This window comes from Manis pentadactyla, chromosome 17, assembly GCF_030020395.1.
Source record: "Manis pentadactyla isolate mManPen7 chromosome 17, mManPen7.hap1, whole genome shotgun sequence".
Classification (NCBI taxonomy): domain Eukaryota; kingdom Metazoa; phylum Chordata; class Mammalia; order Pholidota; family Manidae; genus Manis; species Manis pentadactyla.
In genome coordinates this window covers 13704761-13725514 of record NC_080035.1, presented here as the reverse complement: position 1 = coordinate 13725514, position 20754 = coordinate 13704761, and the positions used below count along the sequence as shown (strand labels likewise).

At 42.0% G+C, this 20754-nt stretch overlaps 1 protein-coding gene across 1 annotated transcript in view; it reads left to right on the top strand.

The window, feature by feature from the left end:
• TNFSF11 (TNF superfamily member 11) overlaps positions 1 to 17763 on the top strand; it is a 28842-nt gene extending 11079 nt beyond the window's left edge. Inside the window, exons 3-5 of the mRNA XM_036932426.2 lie at positions 12194 to 12239; positions 12320 to 12418; positions 16229 to 17763. Of these exons, the coding sequence (XP_036788321.1) occupies positions 12194 to 12239; positions 12320 to 12418; positions 16229 to 16650 (567 nt within the window). The 3' untranslated portion in view covers positions 16651 to 17763. The remainder of the gene's footprint in view (positions 1 to 12193; positions 12240 to 12319; positions 12419 to 16228) is intronic.
• The last annotated feature ends 2991 nt before the right edge of the window (positions 17764 to 20754 follow it).

The window sequence follows — 20754 nt, the reverse complement described above, 5'->3', positions numbered from 1 at the left end:
GTTTAGGAGCCCTGAATTTTTCCCCCGAAGAAGCTACATAATCAGAAATGTTTAGAGATCGTGGAATGAAGCGGCAAGCTTCATCAGAAGAACTACAGTTATTCTGCTCACCTTTGAATATATCAGACCTAGTTTAGTCTCAGGAATGAAGGAAAAGAACAAATGAATGATCGGTGACCTATTGAACTCTGTAGAGTAATATTTTTAAATAAACATGGGTCATGGATAAGCCTGGTTTTCTCTTATCTGATGTCTTATTAATGTTATAATTGATAGTTACTAATGTTATAGGCTGAAGCAATAATACCTCAGTACAATAGCAATACAAGTTAAATTTTTTGATTGAAGTGCAGTTGATATATTTCAGGTGTACAACAGAGTGATTCATAATTATATGCATTACAAAATGCTCAAAATGAGAAATGTAGCTACCAACTGTCACCATACAAAGATATTACAGTATTATTGACTATATCTCTATGTTGGACTTTCCACCCCAGTGGAAAATTTTAACAATTGGAAGTTTGTATCTCTTGATGCCCTTCACCTATTTCACCCATTCCCCCACATGGCAACCAGTTCATTTTCTTAACATGGGTTAATATTTGTTTACAGTTATCTTCACCCAGATTTGTCCCTTTCAACCTTTTTCCTGTGTCTCTGCCTCTCCATAGCTTGTAAACTGTATAGAGGCAGGCCTACAATGTGAACTGAAAACACAACTCCGGCTTCTTATACGATTCTATAAAACTCTCATTTCACTCCAGAATATGAACAACCAATGGTGATCATGGTGACTACCAATAAGCTGTCATATTGACATATTCTTGAATAACCATTTCTGGAGCCAGTAAACCTCTGAGCTGCCAGAGACGTACTGGAAAATGGGGAGTGAATCAGAGCCATAATTATTAAGCAATTAATTCTAACCTAGACTTCTTATTTTATTCCCTGGAGGTCAGTAAATTTTTGGCCTCATCTCCTGCAGGATTCACAATATAAATGCAAACTATCCTCTACTGTGAAGAATGGTGCACCCAAAGATTCACAATGCTTTGATCTTCAATGAAATAGTCACTGTTACTTGGTATAGTCTATGCTGTTGTGAAAGAGACCCATCACTCAGTGAACTAAATAAAATAGAAATTTTTTCTCCTGTGTGCAGTAATCCAGAGGTGAACCCAAGGACCCTGGGCCCGCAGGCGGCAGCCTCCGTCTTCAGCAGGTCACTGGGTCTAAGTTGGCTTCTCCACTTACTGTCATTCCCAGGTAGAGAAAAGGGAGAGAGGACAAGTGAGGAGAGTACTTAGGAGCTGAGACATCATCACTCCCAATAACATCCTATTTCTGGGAACTTACTCATGAGATGGCACTGGGCTGCGAGGGAGGCTGCACACTGTAGTCGCCAGCCGAGTGGCCATTTGCACAAAAGGCCATGGAAGGGAGTTCCTATAACCAACTGGAGACAGGAGAGAATGGATCCTTGGGGCAGCCAACAGTCTCTGACATTCACTAAACCCTATTTAGGAAGGAAAATGGACTCACTAGAAGAATAGTTAACTTTTGCGAATATGCAAGTTTAAGAAAAATTTGGTCAAGATTTTATTTTCTAAAAGTTAAAGTACTTCAGGATTATTTAGATTCCAATAGAGAGAGAAATTTAAAAGTAGATTTACTCGTGTGCCTCTCTTTAAAGAACTTTAAAAGGTTTGTTTAGGCATATACATTTCCACATTTTTGCTTTGAGTAAACTTTTATTGTCACCTGCATAGATTTTAGTAGGTTTTGTGGATTCAAGAACATTTAATTTAAAACCAGAAAGTTCATCAGGTTAAGTGGTTTTCTCCATATGTAAAGCTGACCCCTTAGAATTCCAATGTCACTCATTACAAGAAGCCTATTGCCTTTTTTAAAACTGAAGTACATAAGTCAATTTGGATTTGAATAAGTTACTTCTTATGAAGTAATTTTTGGAGTTGTTATATAGCCATTATTTCTCATTTACTTTTCAGTTAAATGATACAACAAAAACGAGGAAAAAATTAAACCCCATTTTTTATTTCTTTGCCTTTGTATTCAAGAGTATGTGTCTCAAGAAAGTTTCTTGAAAACCCACAATGAAACTTGGGGTTTAGGGCCACTGATTTTCCCAAATCACAATGTTAGTCATGTAGTGGTTTTCCAATGGGATTTCATCTCTGCCATAACCTTTTTGGGAACTGCAATTCAATCAACCCCAATCATATCTAGCATTTATAAAAGCTGTCTTTATGGGAAAGCTGAAGTAAGACCCACAGAATTTTCCTACAAAACCAAGGCCTTCTACTGCTTTTTGCCCAAAAGTGGGCTATTGGCTATGATGTACTCAGTGTCAGGGGAGACCTGGGGCAAAAGGTAGGAGAGTTTGCAAGAGGGAGCTAACCAGTGAGTTGTGTTGTCAGAGGTGGGCTTATCTTCATGCTATAAGTACTCCAGGATGGAAGAAAAGATACTCTGACATTTTTAAGGAAACAGAGAAGAAAAAAGACATGCCTGAAAGAGGGCATCTAATTTTATGGCATGAGATCTTGGGCCATGACACCCGAAGTGAATAAAACTGAGGGTCCTTGGTTGGAGGGGAAGGTGGTAAGGGGAAGATTGGATTGCTTCACCAGGAGTGGCTTTTCCTAGGAGAAGTATAGCTTTTGGATTTGGAGGATTGATGTGGCCTAGAGCAGTGCTTCCCAAACCTGCTTAATCTTGAGAATCACTTGGGACCTTACTGAAAAAAATAAACAAAAGGCTCCCAGATATGTCACAAAGATTCTGATTTGGTAAGTCAGGGGTAGACTTGGTGATTTCAGAAATCTCCCGGAAGGGCTGGTAGGTCTTTAAAGGAGGGCTTCAGGGTGGGTACTGGCAAAGTACCTGGGGCCAAGCAGGTGCTCTGAACACCCTCAGAGGAGGTGAGAGCCACTGGTGGATGAACTGACTGTGTTTGAGCTCAAGCTTGTGTGGTGTGGGAAGGGTGGGTCTTGAAAGTTGCCGAGAGCAGTCTGGATGTGAGGTGACCGAGAACACTAGGTGGTCATACTAGTACTAATAGTAGTTCTAGTACTAGTAATACTAGTAAAAATAATAATGATAATTATAAACCATAAGGCTCATATTCATGAGAAAGTTTTGGTGGACTCAGAATCTCCTTGAACAAGGTGAGACTCCTTCTAGTCAGTGCCTACCCCTGCTTCTCATCTGACTCCCCCTTCTGGGGTGAATGACAATTCCTTTGTCCTTGTCACCCCAGACCAGAAGCTGCTCCTCCACTCGTACTAACTCTTCACTCTACTCCCATCCTGTGAATTCTACCTCCTTACAAAACTTTTGGCTTCTGTCTACGTCACCATCATTTCTAGCCTGGGTGGCTGCAAGTGGCCACCCGCTCCTGCCTCTAGTCCAGCCTCTCTCCACCGCTGAGTGACTTCTAAAGTGAAAATCTGAACAGTCACTTACTTTGGACTTAAAAAATCCTTTGGTGGATCCCTGTGGTCATCAGGATGAAGTCTGAGCTCCTGAACACATATGACCAAGTCCTTCGTGTTCCGGAAACTCCTTCCAACCCCCTCCTCCCCAGACCCATTGCCTGTGCTCCATCCCATAACCCCACCGCAGCTTGCGCTCAGGGCCCCCAGCACAGGAGAATGCTAGGATTTCCCTAACCTGGCTGTGCCGTCCCCCCTCTGCCTCCGTGCTGTGATCATAAATGCAGTGAGGGCAGAGAGGGAGTCTGCCCTGGAAACACAGCACCCTTACCCCAGCACAGGACACCCGGCTCCCAGCAGCCATCAGTAAATGTTGTGGATTGGATGGATGAATGAATGAATTACGGATCTTTGTGATGGTCCTTTATATGGCATTCCAGACCCTTCTTTGTGTAGTCAGTTTTCTGACTGTCTTCGGAAATCCAGCTCGGGCATTACTTTCCAAAGGAAGTCCCCACTGATGCCTGCCTGCCCACCTTTGCGCATGTCCAGGGCTCTCGTATGCACCCTGTCTTATCATTAGTTGTGTCAGCTCAGTGTGGGTCTGGCTCACTCAGATGTGAGGTTTCCACATTCAGGGGACTGTGTGATGTTCTCTCTCCCCAGTGATATGCACAGAGTAGAATATAGATGCTCAATGAAAACATGCAGAAACAATTCAGTGAGTGAGTGATCCATGCTTGCTCCCGCTCTCGGTGTCATCGGGTGGCTAGCTGCCAGAAGCCAGCCTCACTGCAGATGCCCAGAAAGATTCAAAGTGCTGGAGATCATGCCCAAATGCAGTGTTTTTACTGCTCTTTTGAGGCTGGAGTTTCCTCCCTCTTTGAGGCATGAACACGTTAGGTGCCTTGAGCCCGGAGGACCTTCGTTGGCCACCCTGCCCTCCCCCCTTTGGCCTCGTTGTCCAACGAGGCCGGCCTGGGAGCTCTGTTCCCGTGCAAGCGTCAGTCCTGGCAGTCGGAAATCCCCTGAGCAGGGCCTGTGAGAGTAAAAGCCTTCTTCCCAGGAGATGAGGTTTGTGAACGTCGGAGGCTCTGCCAGCGTGAGGCGGCACCACGTACAGTGGCAAAAGAAAGCAGAGCTGTGGTGAATAACACGGTCGGCCCAAGATGCCGCACTGCAGTTACCCTGCCCAGCCTTGAGACTAGACTTTTTTAATGAGTACCATAGTGCAAGACGTTTTAAATGGGCTCTTTATGAAGACTAATATTGCTGTCATAAGGCTGCTTTATGAAAACCCGAGGGGACCTTTAACTGTAGCAGGAGCTTCCTCATTTAAACCATGAAGGTTAAACAATAAAAACTAATTTTCTATTCCCAGCATAGCCACCGCACTGCCAGCAAAGCATCGGTGTGCTTTAGGAAAACAAGGGCACGCTACTCCAGCCCTTCGGTGGGTAGACTACTTCATCTGTGTGCAAAGACGGGTCTTTTCCAATCAGCTGACTTCTTTGGGGAGAAATGAGCCCCTGCTGACTGTACTTGTGGTGGGAGGAGGAGGCCCGTCCCCATCTGGGTCAAGTTCACTGAGAATTTTCAGAGATGGTCATGGGGTGGCCGATTCCCTTAGGCAGAGATCAGGGTAGGAGGGGGTGCTCCAGTGGTGGGGGGAGGGGGATGGAATTCTTTTTGAGAAGACTTTGGCTTTGGGAGAATTTTTTAAATCAATAGGTTATAGTTAGAAATAAGAACTTGAGACACCAAAATGTAAAGTTACAAGTTCAAGTGAGAGAGATGGCTCTTACCTTGAGGACTAGGGGCCCCAGGCCCTATCTATCATCTTCTCTTCCCTGCTATTTGCTGGGCAGCTGGATAGCACCTGTCCCCAACCAGCGGGGAAGATGAGGCCCTGGCCCTTCCCCTGCCCCAGTGCTCCTGTCCCCACCTGTCCTGGTGCCCTGCAGGAAAATGCTCCAGGGAGCCTGGGCTGAGAAGCACAGGCTGCACTACACCTTTCCTGAGAGGACTTTAGGTGACAGAATACTCAAAGGATCCTGCTTAAAGTTATTTGCTTGCACTGTTTTTGTACTGCTACCATAAGGAACGAGGGGGTTACTAGCTCCATTGTGGTGCATGTAAAGTGTCCCCCCCCATCTCCAGTGGATTAAAAGGTCAGTGTGAGCTTTAGGGAAGGCAGGAAAGCAAGAGGCTGAGATATCTTTTCTAATCCTGTCTCTAGTTGCGGCACACCACCCGGTGGGCATTCTTTCTGTGCCGTGGAAACCAAGAATACCATGCAAATAAAAGCTTTATGATTAACGATGAGCTCTTGGTAAGACTGGAAGACAGCTCTCCCAGGAGGCAGTTGTATGCAAAGTCTACATGAACAAGGATTCTTGCAGGAAGAAGGGACTATAAGCCTTCTGTGTGGGAATCTGTGGCATCCCAGAGTGTCCTAGGAGTGGTGGAGTTTGGGGGTGCAGAAGAGGAACAGCAGGAGAACCCAGATGGGTAACCAGGTTCTGTCTTGTGAGACCTTAAAGCCCAGGTAAGGAACGTGGACTTGCTCTTGTTAAAGTCTCCAGCAGCTCCTAGACGGAGAGCTGGCTCCCAGCGTGCACTTTGGGACGATCACTCTAGCAGGAATGGATCAGTCTCGAGGAAAGCAGGAGACTGTGAGGGGAGAGGAGGTAGGAGGCTATTGTAATCCTAAGGAGAGATGATGGAAGCTTGAAGGAAGGCAGTGGTACTCATGCTGGTGAGCAGAGGATGGATTTCTGAGCTGTTAACTAGGTGGAAATCTGTGGGACTTCTCTGCAGGAATAGGAAACTGGCTATTCATTTTCAGAAACAGCCCATGTGTGGCATTCATTTGCTAACTCGGCTGATGAATACGCTATTCTTGTAACTAGGTTGGAGAAGAATTACATGAAAGGTATCATTAAGATGTTAAAATAATGCATTACATATGTTAACAAGTGTGTGAACCCTGCATTATATCTGGCAAACGGGGTGTTAAATCCTCTTTCAACCAGCCAGATGTCCCTGCAGCTGCTGCTGGTATCGCAGAGAGAGGCAGCCACCTGAGACCCCAGCTACGAGCTGGTGCCAGTGGTTCCGAAGCATCTGGCTGAACAAATTGCTTCTTCCATGCTCTGATTGACAGATACCGCCTGGGTCACACAATTCACATCACAACGCATGGGGGGATTTCAGTCTGATAAGCCCAAGACTCAGCAACTTGACCTTTTTGGGGAATCTTTACAGCTAGGAATGTCCTCAGTGGGACTTTAAATCTATTTGTATTATTTTGTAAGACAAAGCGCTGCAGTCAAAGACCAATTTAATAATACTCTTGAATTGGAATGCTATCAAAGTCTTGTTTGGGGCACTTGTCCAGCTGAGTTTGCAAAGGCTGGATTGGCATTTGCTTCAAATGTTTATAAATTACCTGGAGCGAAATTCCCATAGTGATTTAAGGGGGTTAAAAGCACTCCTAGGTGTTGACACTCACAGTGTCAATCTCCCCTATGGGGCTTTGATTTATCACGATCGAGCCAGTTCTTGGATGTCTTTCTTCTCCTGATGTTTGGCAAAATATCCTAAAATAGTTTAGAGGACGTTCAAGGGAGCCTGTCCCAACAGACCGAAGGCACGGTTTGCATTCTGATTTTCACTATCACACTCCTGGGAATCACGCTTCTTGGATGTTGAGTCAGGAGAAGTGGAAGAGAAGCAGGCTCAGAGGCCACAATTACACAATCACATCGATCTTTTGTGTACTTTCTTTCCTGGAGGAGAAATTGTGAAATCCCAACATTTTTCTATGAGTGAAATAAAAGTCGCAATTAAAAAAAAATCATATCGGTTTTCTCGTCTGCTCAGATGTACTCTGGAGGCAAAGAGGAAACGTCAGTGCAATCTAAATAGGAAAATACCACAATGAGAAGATTAAAAAATGTGAAATTTCCTCATCTCTATTGTTCTAGACTTCGGAGTGGGGGCAGTTTCAAATTTGCAAAGCTTGGCTGTCACATCCCAGGCTTGTCAATGTTGGACAGTGTCCACTAGGTGGCAGTATGTCAGAGGCTTTCTTTTATTCTTGAATTGGCTGGGATTTCTTTGGCTGCCTACCAGTTGAGGTTTTCCTTTTTGTTCTGTTTTGAAGGGCTAAATGAAGCTATCATAATTTAGGCCCAAATTGTGCTTATCTAAAAATGCATAGATTCACAGAAAAGCCTACTTATTACAGCGAGACCATACATAAATTCATTCACTCATGTGAATTTTCTTGGTAACTTACAATAATCCTAGTTGTAATAAGTAGTTTATAGAAATCAAGGGGCAATTCTTTTTGTCCCTTGCATGTAATATGCTAAATGTGCTGTAGTATAAGAAGAAAGTTCTCTGATCTTCCTGGGGACATTGCATTCTCTTTGGTGGCTCTTAGCCAAGACAAGATTGCAGAGAGTGCTGTCTGCCCAGCTCCCTCACCCTTAATCTGCAGGCATTCTGATAGAGTAGTCAACATATACATTGATGTTTATCCAGAATTAACTAACTGTTTGTGTGTTCTGTTTTTAATTTTAAAGTAAGATTAAACACATACAACATTTTTAAAAGACCTCTTTTATCTGAATACATTTTTTTAGAGGAAAGGAGTTGGGATATTCTTTGTAGTGTTTTCCCCAAACTAAATGATTAGAATGAAAGAAGCCAGAAGCAATGTCTGAATAATAAGATTTGAGAATAAAGAACTGTGCAAATGTTAGAACACTCAACTAATGTGACAGAAGTAAGGGACTAATGTGGATGAAAATAAATGTAAATGCAAAGCTTAGAAAATAAATGGAATTGTCAGTTGGGGTAAAGTTTGTATACTCCTTTTAAAAGGGTTTCTTATAATCTTGAAAATTAAAAATATTGGGGAGGCATTCAGGATAGCTCTGTATTTGGTACATGAATAGCAAAGTATCTGACCTTTGAGAAAAATGACAAAGTAGAGTGTATCCTGCTCTGAAGACTGGGCTTGATAGAGTCACTTTTCGCTGCGCCATATGCCCAAGGCCTGCGGGGCTGAGTGTGGGGAATGGTGTGGCAGTTTTTTGAGGCCTTTGGGAATTCCAAGACTGTATTTTCTGATGTTGAGGCTCCTTCTTGTCAGATCCCCAGGTACCTGGCAGCCAGATCCCCAAGGCAAGGTGAGCCTCCTGTCAAAGTTATTACTTCAGGGAGGGAACCACCTTTTAAGGACTTCAGACAGGTGTAGGGGAAAAAAAAAATAGGATTCTTTTCCCTGTACCCCACTGAGGCTCACCAGTTGGGGCCCTGTGAATTAAACTGACAAGAAAAGATTAATAAGAGAAAAGCATGCAAGTTTATTTAATATAAATTTTACATGACATAAGAGCTTTCATAAGGAAATGAAACTGGAAAAAATAGTTAACCTAATGGGTTTTTATACTGGGTTTGATGAAGAGTGAAAAAGTGCGGAAAAATGTGAGGACACAAAGGTCCGAGCTAAAGGCAGTAAATGGGGGAAACCTAGGAAGGCTTGTTTCTTCAGGTTCCTCATGACCTCCTTTCGTCTTGGTGAGCAGGAGGCTCCTTTGCACCAGGTACCAGGAGAGCACCTCTCACCAGAGGGTCTCATGACCTGCCTTAGGACAGAAGGGAGGGTCAGAGAGCCCTTCCTGCCCGTGCTGTTCCTCAAACTCATATTCAGTATGCCAAGGTACCATATTTTGCAGTAGCATGTTCTCAACCCATCACCGGCCATTGATCCTACTCTCCCAGCTGACAGAGGATATGTGATGACCCCATCTTGTAAAGGGGGGGTTGGCTTATAGCCCTAGAGAGGGAGCTGGAAGGCACTGGTTCAAGGTTCAGTTATATTAGGGAAGTCCTTATCCTCTCTCAGCTTCCATTTCCCAGTCTGAAAGGCGAGGTTAGTAATTGTTACCCAGCCTCTGATTCTAATAAGAATCAAATATAATACAAGGGGAAATACCTTGTTAGCTACAAATGTAAGGGATTATTTAATTTTCAACATTTGGAATATATAAAAGTTGTGAGAATATAATAAATCTACGACTGAACAGAGGTGTCACCAGCCACCCGTTCATGGGAATACTCACTCAGTGATGTTTCTCACCGCCTGCTACGTATGAGGATCACCTGGGGAGATATACCAAGTCAATAGCAGACTAAATAAGTTAGACTGGCTGGGGTTCGGGCCTGGGGCACCCTAAAAGCAGAGTCTTAGAAGAGTCGTATGTTTATGGTTGATATCTGTGCACATAAATGATGGTCTTAAGAGTTCAAAAACTTGGGGACAGGAAGGGACACAAGAACAGATATTGTAAATATATATATTTTTTGTGGCTTGAGGTTGTAGACCCATCGCATACTCTCTTTTTCACTTAGAAACTTCCCTGTAGGGTTTCTGAAAGGACCTGCCGTTCTTGGATACCCAGCAACAGCTGTAACATGAAAATAGCATTTCCTCATCTTCTCTAGCTAGGGTTTTAATTCATCCTGGGTCATGACACATTTTTTAGCAGACATCGAAATTGCTTCTAAACGGTGCTGGTTATTGAGTTTTTTTCTAATAAAAGTTTCTGTGACAGCTCTGACCCAGAAGCCACTGATGAAATGGGCAGAGGTTCTTTCCCAAGTGGGAGGGTGCCACCCCCACCCTCCCTGCCTTCAGCTGCGGCTTCTCTGCCTGGGTCTCAAGTTTCAAGAAAATCTCCCTCCCAAAAATTTGCTCACCTCTGAAATCCTTAGGGAAGTGAGATGGAGGCTCCAGGCCAGCACTGCCAGCTCGCCTCTTAGAAATGCAAATGCCCAGGCCCCACCCAAGACCTACAGGATTGGAAAGGGTTTCAGCCCCACACCCGATGCCCAGAAGACTGTGCTGCATGCCCACAATGCTTTGAGAGCCACTGAGCCAGCACAAAGGCTCTTTACTTGTTTTCCTCAATAACAACAGTGTTCTTCTCAATAACAAAGCATGCAACAGACGTTTGAAGGCATTTGTCATACTTAGCTTTGCTTCTTTCTCCCCTCCTTCCTCTCCCATCTGATTATCAAGCAGATCAAGGCTAGAGGGGAAATGAGGGGTAGCTTTAAATCCCTGAGTTACTCTGTCATCAAGGTTCGTATTCCAGTCTTTGAAGAGATAGTGGTCAGATAAAGATACATTGAATGTATACGTGTCTAAGGATATACATGATGTATAATGACATATTATATTGTAAATGTGTAAAGATATATGCAATGTGTATATAGACATTGTACATATATAAATCTCTGTTATGAATGCAGGGGAGACGAGACCAGGAAATTCCAGAAACCAGAGTACCACTAGGAATCCAGAGGTCATGGGAAGAGAATTGGGAGATTGGAGGCCAGTGGGAGAGAGAAATAAATCTTGGATGGAGTTGGGAGAAGAACAAGGCTTGGTGAAAGCCACTGCCCTGCACCATTTGCCTAGAACTTGCTGGAGATGGTGCCCCAGAGCTGTGCAGGGCAGTGCCCCAGGCCCAGGCAGGGGCAGAAGGCAGCCTGGGATGAGCCCCAGGGTTTCTTTCTAAGTCGGTCGTTCTGTGACTTCTTTAGGGCTTTAGAATAGGTAGCTGAGGACAGCTGTGCTTACTCCTCTGTGGGTCTTTATGGATAGAATAGATTCTCATGTATCTTGGGGATGCCAAAGGAAGAAGGGTCAATGCTATCTTATTTCTAAACCTTTCCAAATGTTAACAGTTGAGATTGTGTAATCGCCTCTGTCAATCTATCTCTCATCTATTATCTATCTATAATCTATCATTTCAAAGCCCCTGTCTCTAGACCCTCAAAGAACTTATCTGGCCTATCTTTTAAACATCATGGAGGAGGTGATGGGTAGTCATCCCAATAACAGAGAAAGCAGGATTCTCTCCAGATTGTTTCTAGTATCTAGATATATGAAATTACCAGGCATCCTACTAAGTGTCTACGTGCATTATCTCATGTAATCTTCACAACCCCCATGTGGTAGAGGTGCTGTTACTATAGTATGTGAGGGTGGCTGAGAAGGCATTTGAACTTGAGTCAAAGCTTGAGGTTTCATCCACTCCATCTTACCATTTAACAGGATGCTTCTAAACCTCTATTTGCAGCAATATTTTGAGTTCATTATTGGTAGTCTAAAAGCTCCATGGAATACTTCAAATACACTCTGACTTTTTAAAATAAAAAATTAACCAGTGGGAGTGAAGCATCATTCTCTTTCCTGTGGGCTGAGCTTCAGTGTTATAACAGGAATATGAATGAAATTATGATCATGAAACACTAATGAACTAGACATAAAATGAGCCTCCCTAAAGATTTAAGAGGTCATATATTCTGTGGTAATTGTTATTTTCCTAGTTAACTTGATCTCAATTTGTTTACCTGCTACAAATTTTTAATTATGTTCAATTATTCCATGTTTTATAATTTACATTTTTTTAACAATATTTCTTCTTATTGTCCAATACATTTCATTAGATGGTATGTGTGTGATCTACTTTTTAAGCACATCAACATAATTCTCTAGGGTGAACTTCCCTTGATAGCTACCTATCACATCAGGGAATTTCTCTGCCTATGTACTTCTGGCATATTTTGAAGGAATGAGGATTAATTTATTATATGTCCAATAGTCCTGAATTCTTAATGCCTTATCAAAAGATTCTCTTTTTTAATTTCAGGAATTGCAACATATTGTTAGATCACAACATATCAGAGCAGAAAAAGGTAAGCATGGATCTGCAGGAATACTCAAAGTCCCGTAGGGTCACTCGTCTTCCTGCTAACATGGCTTCTCTCATCTCTAGCTATGCTGGAAGGTTCGTGGTTAGATGTGGCCAGGAGGGGCAAGCCTGACAGTCAACCTTTTGCTCATCTCACTATTAATGCCACTGACATCCCATCCGGTAAGTTCCATTTGCATCCAGCATGAAAAATATTTAAAAAGTCATATATCAGCTCATTTGATTACTCAGACTTATTATTTGCCTGTTACTAAAATTTTAAGAGCCCTTAACTTCTAGACCAGAAGAAAGATCACATAGTCTTCAGTTAATAATCCACATTGTGGAAACTGATTCTCAATCATGCCAGAATGGATATCATCAGTATGTTCATTTTCGAATCATAAAAATGGGTGTTTATTTTGAATGACTGCGAACTACGGTTGCATATCTGGGAAAGACAATCCTTGTTATGCTCATCTATATTTACCCAAACAAAAGTTGATTCATCCCCATTGCTGACCTGTGAGGAGCATGAATTATCCAGCGGGTCATATACTCAACCGTCTCCTGCAGAGTTCCAGGTAGGGGCATAAAGCAGTGATATTTAAGAGGCAGTAGGGGTTTGTCATTTTCTTTGGGTAAGAATATAGCTCAATGGAGACCTGATTATCTTTTGGAAAAGAGGAAACCGAGAGCCCTGTGCATACTTCTACCATAATGACCCAGCTATTTCATCATATAATCCCTACAGGTTACTCCACCTTGGGATAGGTGAGCATCAAAAAGATTACAAAAAAAATTATGATAGAGTGACAATTGAACATTGTTATTATTATTATGCCATTTGTTCAACACATTAGGTATCAGGCATTTCACGCTGTATTTGTTATCTCCAATCCTTATTCTAACTCTGCAAGGGAGTGATTATCATTCAGATTTTGCAGACAGGGAAACTCAAGTCCACATCTTTATCTGCTCAAGGTCACAGTGGTGGCAGGATTAGAATCTGAACTCTGTTCTAGTTGATGACCGCATCCTTGCTTTTCCATTATATGTTACTATAAGTACCTGTGGCCAGTTGGCTTTTTCAGAGGGAAATAAATTCAGAGTTCTTATGCTCTTCTTTTCCTGTAAGAAGTAGGTTAATGTAGTTAGAATAATAAGGGCTGTAAGGTCTGACGGCCTGGATTTGAGGCCCCACTGCACTGCACACTGGCTATGTGACTTCCTGCAAATTAGTGGAATCGTGTGTGTCAGTGTCTTCACGGGGCTGGTTGACAGTATGCACCTCACAGGTAGCTATGAAGAGTTAATGAAGTGCTAACAGTGTGTATGGAAGTGTATATGGAAGCTGGCATGTAGTAAGCGCTGGATGAATGTAATTTTGTTATTATTTGAGTTTCATTAAATAATTATGCATATTCCACCTTGCTCAAAAAATGTTTTCAGGCATGTTTTCCTTGGCAAGTTTTAGTAAACGATTTTGAAGCCACTATCATAGCATGGGCCACAGAGACTCCTCCTGGCTGCAGACATAAACATGAGGAACCAACTCTGTCCTTCAGATTTTCCTAAGCTATCATGTCCCAGATACTTGCTTCATAAATAAATTTTCTCTGTATGTGTATAAGGGACCTACAGTGGACTATGCTAATTTTTCTGAGTGAGAACTATTTTGCATCTTAGCAAAGGCAATCAAATTAATACTGATGGATCAGCTGTGTGTGCTATGACTGTACTCTGCATTCATCTTTTCAGTTCATGTTAAATGGCATATGATAAATATTGCATCAGACTCTATGCCAAAGTCTCTTTGGCAACAGCAAGCATGTTTTAGTCACGAAGCTCTCTCTTCAGGCACCTAGCCTTAAATCATTGCCTAAAAACAAGGCAAAACTCCTGGCTAGTTTCCTGTGGTTATCTAGTTTGTGACTGAGTGAAATGAGGTAGTGTGTGCTGCTTCTAAGAAAACAGAATTTGTTCCTCTGGCTGGGCTAACAACGCTTGAGTCCATTTCTCCCTGTTTTGGTCGATACTGGAGTTTTCAGAGGAAGGTGGCTTTAATTTTATTTGTGCATTTTGGGCCTCTGTTTTGTATTTATTTACACCTAAGACAGACTTCAGAATCTGTCTTATACTGACTGCTAGCTTTGGCATTTTCAACGCTTCTTGAAGAAAATGCACTGGGAAGTATTTCGTGAGGCCAGAATGCATCGCTTTCTTTAGGCGGGTGCTCAGGCTGACTACTTGGAGGGGCTTCTTCTCCAGCATCTCACAGCGGTGACCACAAGTGGCAGGGAGGCTGGGTGGGCTGTCAGCATGCGTCTTGAGTGACGGGAAGCCAGGGTTGCTGCGGGAGGCCCGTGAGACGGACGGCAGCGTGGTTCTCTTCCCTTGTCTCAGCTGTCACTGCCTGTTCTCCAGCCGTCCGGTTTGCACTGGTGGCCTTCTTCCCTTTTTCCTCCTCATGCTGTGGGCGTCCGCCTTTGAACAGTCGCCCTCGCAGGCAGGGCTCTCCTTCCTCCCGGCCACTCCACTTCCATCCAAGCTCTCCCCGGCGTCTTCCTCCTTTGCTGCTCACTGGTCTGAGCTCTCCTGTTACCACCAATTTCTGCAGCTTTCACTTGGCAGTTGCTTTAACTGAACTTCACCCGTGTGCTGTGTGACATGCTGAGATCAAAATGTTCTATTTTCGTTTTGTATGAGCATTTCTTATTTTCTCCACTATTCTTGGTAAGTACCTTGAGGGTACACTGCTTGATGTGAATCTTAATTATGGGCAGAGTAAATCCCCATACAAAGCACCACACAGATATTTATTGAATGATTGATCAACTGAGTAGATCTGTGAGTAGATGAGTGAATGAATACAAATACAGATATATTTCATAGGAAATGAGGGCACTCCTTCCATTTGGGAGTGTTATGTAATCAAGGCTGCTGTTTTTTCTGCCCTGTTTTAGTCCTTCCTTGCCTTTCCTGTATTTCCAAGTCCACGGTCTGACACTAGCTGATCCATCCCATTGAGAGGGTAGATTTCAGCTTAGTCTTTCTGCTCCTCTCTGTTGAGAGCCATCAGGGAGATACACAATAAGGCAAATAATTGATTGAATAAAGAATTGAATATAGGCACAAGGTAAGAAGGAGGGCAACCTCGGATTTGAAATGGGAAACATACTGAGTTTTGTTTGCTTTGTTCGTGGATTGGGTAGGTGGCTGTTTACCACCCCAGAGGAATGACTAATGTTTGGGAGGATGTGATAGTTTTATAGTCTCATCTTGATTCATTTGGGATGCTTTAATCTGGGATGAATTTAGGGAGGACCTCCAGTGAAAAAGGCCGTGTGTTGTGGTGGGTCCTGGACAGCAGTGCCACTAATGGCTTCTCTGGCTCACTCTAGCGTCCTCCTGTGGATAAGATGTGGAGTTCAGGAAATACACAGTCCTTGGAGGAATTCCACTGGACCATTGGAATCGTGGAGTCTACATACTGGTTTCTTGCTTGTCTGTCTCAACTGTCTTTGGCTCATTCTCTTCCTTCAACCTTAAGTGACCTTCCTCCTTTTGTTCGCTGAATTCTGTTCCCCCTCTAAGTTCTCAGGCTCAGTAGCAGCTCCATAAAGTAATTCTTGATTCTCCTGGGAAGAAGTAAGCTCTCCTTCCTTTGGGTTCTCGTAGTTTCTCTGTGCCTCTCCCATGGGCTCATGCCTTGCTTCTTGTCTGCACACATACCATATGCATCCCTCATGTGCCGTAGGCTCCTTGAGGGCAGGAAAAAGGAGTTTTTGTCTGTATTTCCTCTGAGGTGTCTAGCAGAGAACACTAAGTACATTTTAATATGTGTCTCCCCTTTCAGAACATAAATTCTGAGAAGCTATTCTGCTATTGGAACAATGTTATGCTGTGTTTTTCTCCGACCTCATAGAATTGTGAAGATGTTCTTCTCTTTGAAGGGGTGGATTTTAAATCATATGCCTTCCCTTCCCTCAGGTTCCCACAAAGTGCGTCTGTCCTCCTGGTACCACGACCGAGGATGGGCCAAGATCTCCAACATGACTTTCAGCAATGGAAAACTAATAGTTAACCAAGATGGCTTTTATTTCCTGTATGCCAACATTTGCTTTCGACACCATGAAACTTCAGGGGACCTTGCTACAGAGCATCTTCAGCTGATGGTGTATGTCACTAAAACCAGCATCAGAATCCTGAGTTCTCAAACCCTGATGAAAGGAGGGAGCACCAAATACTGGTCAGGGAATTCTGAATTCCATTTTTACTCAATAAATGTTGGAGGATTTTTTAAACTGCGATCTGGTGAGGAAATCAGCATCGAGGTATCCAATCCTTCATTACTGGATCCAGATCAAGATGCAACATACTTTGGGGCTTTTAAAGTTCTAGATATAGATTGAGTCCCATTTTTGTAGAATGTTGTTATGTATTTCCTAGGATGTATGGAAAACTTTTCTTAAACAAGCCAAGAAAGATGTATATACATGTGAGACTACTAAGCAGTATGACCCACAATGGTACAAGAAGACTCTATCCATGCTCTTGACTCAGTAATGAGCACGCATATTTACAGCCAATAGGAGATGTTGAACTTAAAGTGTGTTACAGTTTTTCTTATATACTGGCTTTTAAATTTTGTAATGAATTCCTAGAATTAAACCAGATTGGAGCAATTATAGTTGCCTTGTTGAAAAACTGCGTTTGGTCTCTGGGAGGGGTTAATTCTCCGGATCTAGCCCACTGTTAGGTGCCACTATGCAGCTGAAGTCAGAGGCTGTTATGTGATTGCAAATGGGTAATCATCAGAAGGGCTAAGTACTTTTGAGTTGTTACATCATGCTGGAACCTGAAAATACTTTTTTCTAATGAGGAGAGAAAATATATGTATTTTTATATAATATCTAAAGTTATATTTTAGATGTAATGTTTTCTGTGCAAAGTATTGTAAATTATATTTGTGCTATAGTATTTGATTCAAAATATTTAAAAATGTCTTGTTGTTAACATATTTAAAGTTTTAAATGTACAGACATATTTAACTGGTGCACTTTGTAAATCCCCTGGGGAAAACTAGCAGCTAAGGGAAAAATATGTTGTTTGCTAATATCCACTGTATTATAGTTCTTCATTCTTTTTAACTTAATGGTTCTTCAGACTTGTCAAGTCTGTGCAAAAACATTAAAATGGATGTCTCTAAATAATAAGCAGGATGTTGGCCACCAGGTGCCTTTCAAATTTAGAAGCTGATTGACTTCAGAAAGCTGACATTGCCAGAGAGTATATATGATGGGCTACTGGAATCTGTCAAGAGTATTTATATAATAATTGAACAGGTGCTTTTTTCTACAAGTGCTTTAAATTACAAATTTTGGGTTTTTTTTAATAGAAAAGTTATCAGTGGCTTATCTGCAAAAAACAAATCCCATTTTTAATTTAGTGGAAGTTATTTCATACTGTACAATAAAAACATTTCCTCTGAACATTATTTTTTTTTTGGTACACAAATAAACTTATAAAAAGAACTTCCTGTGATTTTGTGCTTCTCTTCTTTGTCTGCACTAAGATCCCATTCTCTCCAATGTGGTAATGTGGCTTCTATCTTTCCAAAGGTTACTGGGAGAAATGCAGATTTAATTCAAAATTAGGAATAGATTCAGTTAAATGAATAAACTTCAGAGTTTGAAAAATCATTTACAATTTACAAGGGATTTGGATGCAAGAATGTAGCGTGATAGAAAATAGGGGTTTCTTTATTCACAAAAGGAGTTAATGTCATGCATTTAACATGAGAAAAAAATGGTGTTTTGCACAAGTTCATAATGCCCTACAGAACAACAGTTTGACCTGGAGGAACCCCTGAAACATTTTATACCTTCCCACAGTCAAGAGGCATTTAGCAGTGGGCAGGATGCTCTATCTCATGGAAATTTATGTGGGAGAGTTGGTTATACACATGAGAGAAATAAGGAAAACAAGCAGTTGAGAGGGCACAGGAAGCCATGATTTAAGGCTCTTGCCATTTATGGATAAATGTTTCCTGATGGTTGTGACAGGATAGGAAAAAAGAAATGGCAGATGTTAAAAAAGAAATTGTAAATTTTAAACAGCAGACTCATGATGGCATAATTCAATAATTAACCAAAACACACCTATTGTTTTAAACTATCAATCAATCTGAGGTAGATTGGCACAGAATATGAGTTCAGTTGCATATTGCTGAAATTTGGTTTAAGGAAAACTTAATTTTGATAAGCAATTGGAGAATTTCTCTACTGACACAAAATCTTATTAAATAGAGAGCCTCATTAGCTGCCCTGGGTCCTATAATGTGATTTGGTCATTTCCAAAGGTGAATAATATTCATTCATTTGGTTGGTTGGTCCACATTATTTATTGAGCACCAACTGTTGGCTAGGCACTGTACCAGGCACTGGGGATACTTCCTGCCCTTGAGGAGTTTCCATTCTACTGGGGGACAGCCTCATAGTCGTGTGGTAAGTTCCAGGGTATGGGCATGTGGAGCATGTGGGAGAATAGAGGAGGCCACTGAAACCAATCTTGGGCATCACAGAAGGTCTAGAAGTAAAATCAGGTTGGATAAGAGATGGGCTAGAGGGCTCCAAAAGTGGATATAGAATAGAGTAGCCATTACTATTGTTAACTTAGAGGCAGCTAACTTGCCATCTTTCAAAGATGAGCTAAAGCCCAAAATCAAGGGATAGAAAGAACTGGGGATCCAGTGAGACAACACATGGTGGCACCAGCCAGACCTGGGACTAACATGGCAGATGATCTGTGATGCTTAGGGAGATCCTCTATATAAAACCTCAAAAATTTATCCTAACCGTAATGTGAATTTATGTATGTAAACAACTGGTAGGTCAGGGATTTTTAGAGCTTTCCTAGAATAAACCCATGACTTAATGAAATGTTGGTGTGAACTGACCAATGCCTTGAAGGAGGCAACTGTCAGTGTGCCAAGTGTGTGGAGGAAAGGAAAAGGACTTTTCTCTTTTCTGGTGATGCTCAAAGCAATCTGGGATCTGAGTAGCAGGATCTAAAATGCAGGATACTATACCCTACTTTTCCCAGTCATGAACTACTTTTTACTCCTGCTTTTTTTCTCACTCACCCCTTTTTTCCTACTTCACTCTTAGACATGTTTAATCCTTTCCCTTTTTTTTTTTCTGTCTTTTTTCCTCCCCAGTCTCTGGCTCTTGCCTCAGAGGACCAGTTTGTCTCTCTGGCAGCCCTTGGGGAATACAGAGGCTGCCGCGTCTGACTGAGATGAGATGGAGTCAGGTCATGTCAGCACTCAGCAACAGCCCAGTGGATACGTTGAGGAATGACAAAATCATGTCAGGAAACCAACACATACTGGATGCTCTGGCACACTTGAGTAGTTTGCTCATTTTAACTACACCATTTCAGTCTTCCCAACACATGCTAAATCTGAAGGAAGGAAAACATGCCAAATTTAAAGTCATCTGTCTTAAGTCAACTTTCACAACTAAACCAGATTCCTGCACCCTTGCATCATCTTTCCAAAACACTACATGTACAGCAATTCTTTTTAGTGAAGTTGTTTCTCTCCTACTTCCTTGTGTCTCATTCATCTCCATCAGCCATCCTAAAAAAAAATACAGAGAAGATATTATATTTGTTCAGTAACTTAGGTGGGGATCTGAGCACCTCATGCCTCATCCTTTCTCTCTGTGTCTAGTCATTGATTTGGCTTGAGATCGTGGCATGAAGTTATACATGTACATTTTGGGGACACCCCTTTGACTCAACTTGCAGTTCCACATTTAGTCTGTAGAGTCATTTGGCGCATACCAAGCATGGGCTGGCTTCACTTTTGTCTTTGTTAAACAATTCTAGAGCTTCCTTGCCATGAAATTGAAATATGTTTCCCAGTAGCTGCATTTATAAATGCTAATTGGTTATTGATTCACATTATTATGATTTAGCCTTGTGTCACTTTTTACAATAAAAATGTGTACACAGTGTTAGATTTTAGCTATAAAACAGAAATCTATCCTTTTGATTAGTAACACTTTTATGATACCTCTAGTCTTATAATTTAAAAAATCTATTTCCTAGTCATCTACCCATCTCCTTCTCTCCCCTTTGTTGACTGATTTTCTTTACAGGAGCTTCTTACTACATCTTGACCGGTACTCTGGGTGTTTACATTGACAATCTCTTTGATATTGCCAGACATGTACCAGTTATAATATTATTCATTTCACTGCTGGCTTTCAGTGTCTGTAGGGAAGTTCTGTAGACATTTTTCTTTTTGATCATTTGAAATAGTGTCCCTTCCTGTTAGCAAAGGAATGAGCTAGAAGTTACTTATTCCTTTGGTAGCACCCAGACCTGAAATTGGGGTTGGTTTCAGAGACAGTAAGTTCTTCTAAAAAATCATCAGATATTGTAGGCTCTCTTATGAGGGTCCTAAAATCACAGGATGTCACTCTCTTGGGCAACACCTATTTTCTCCC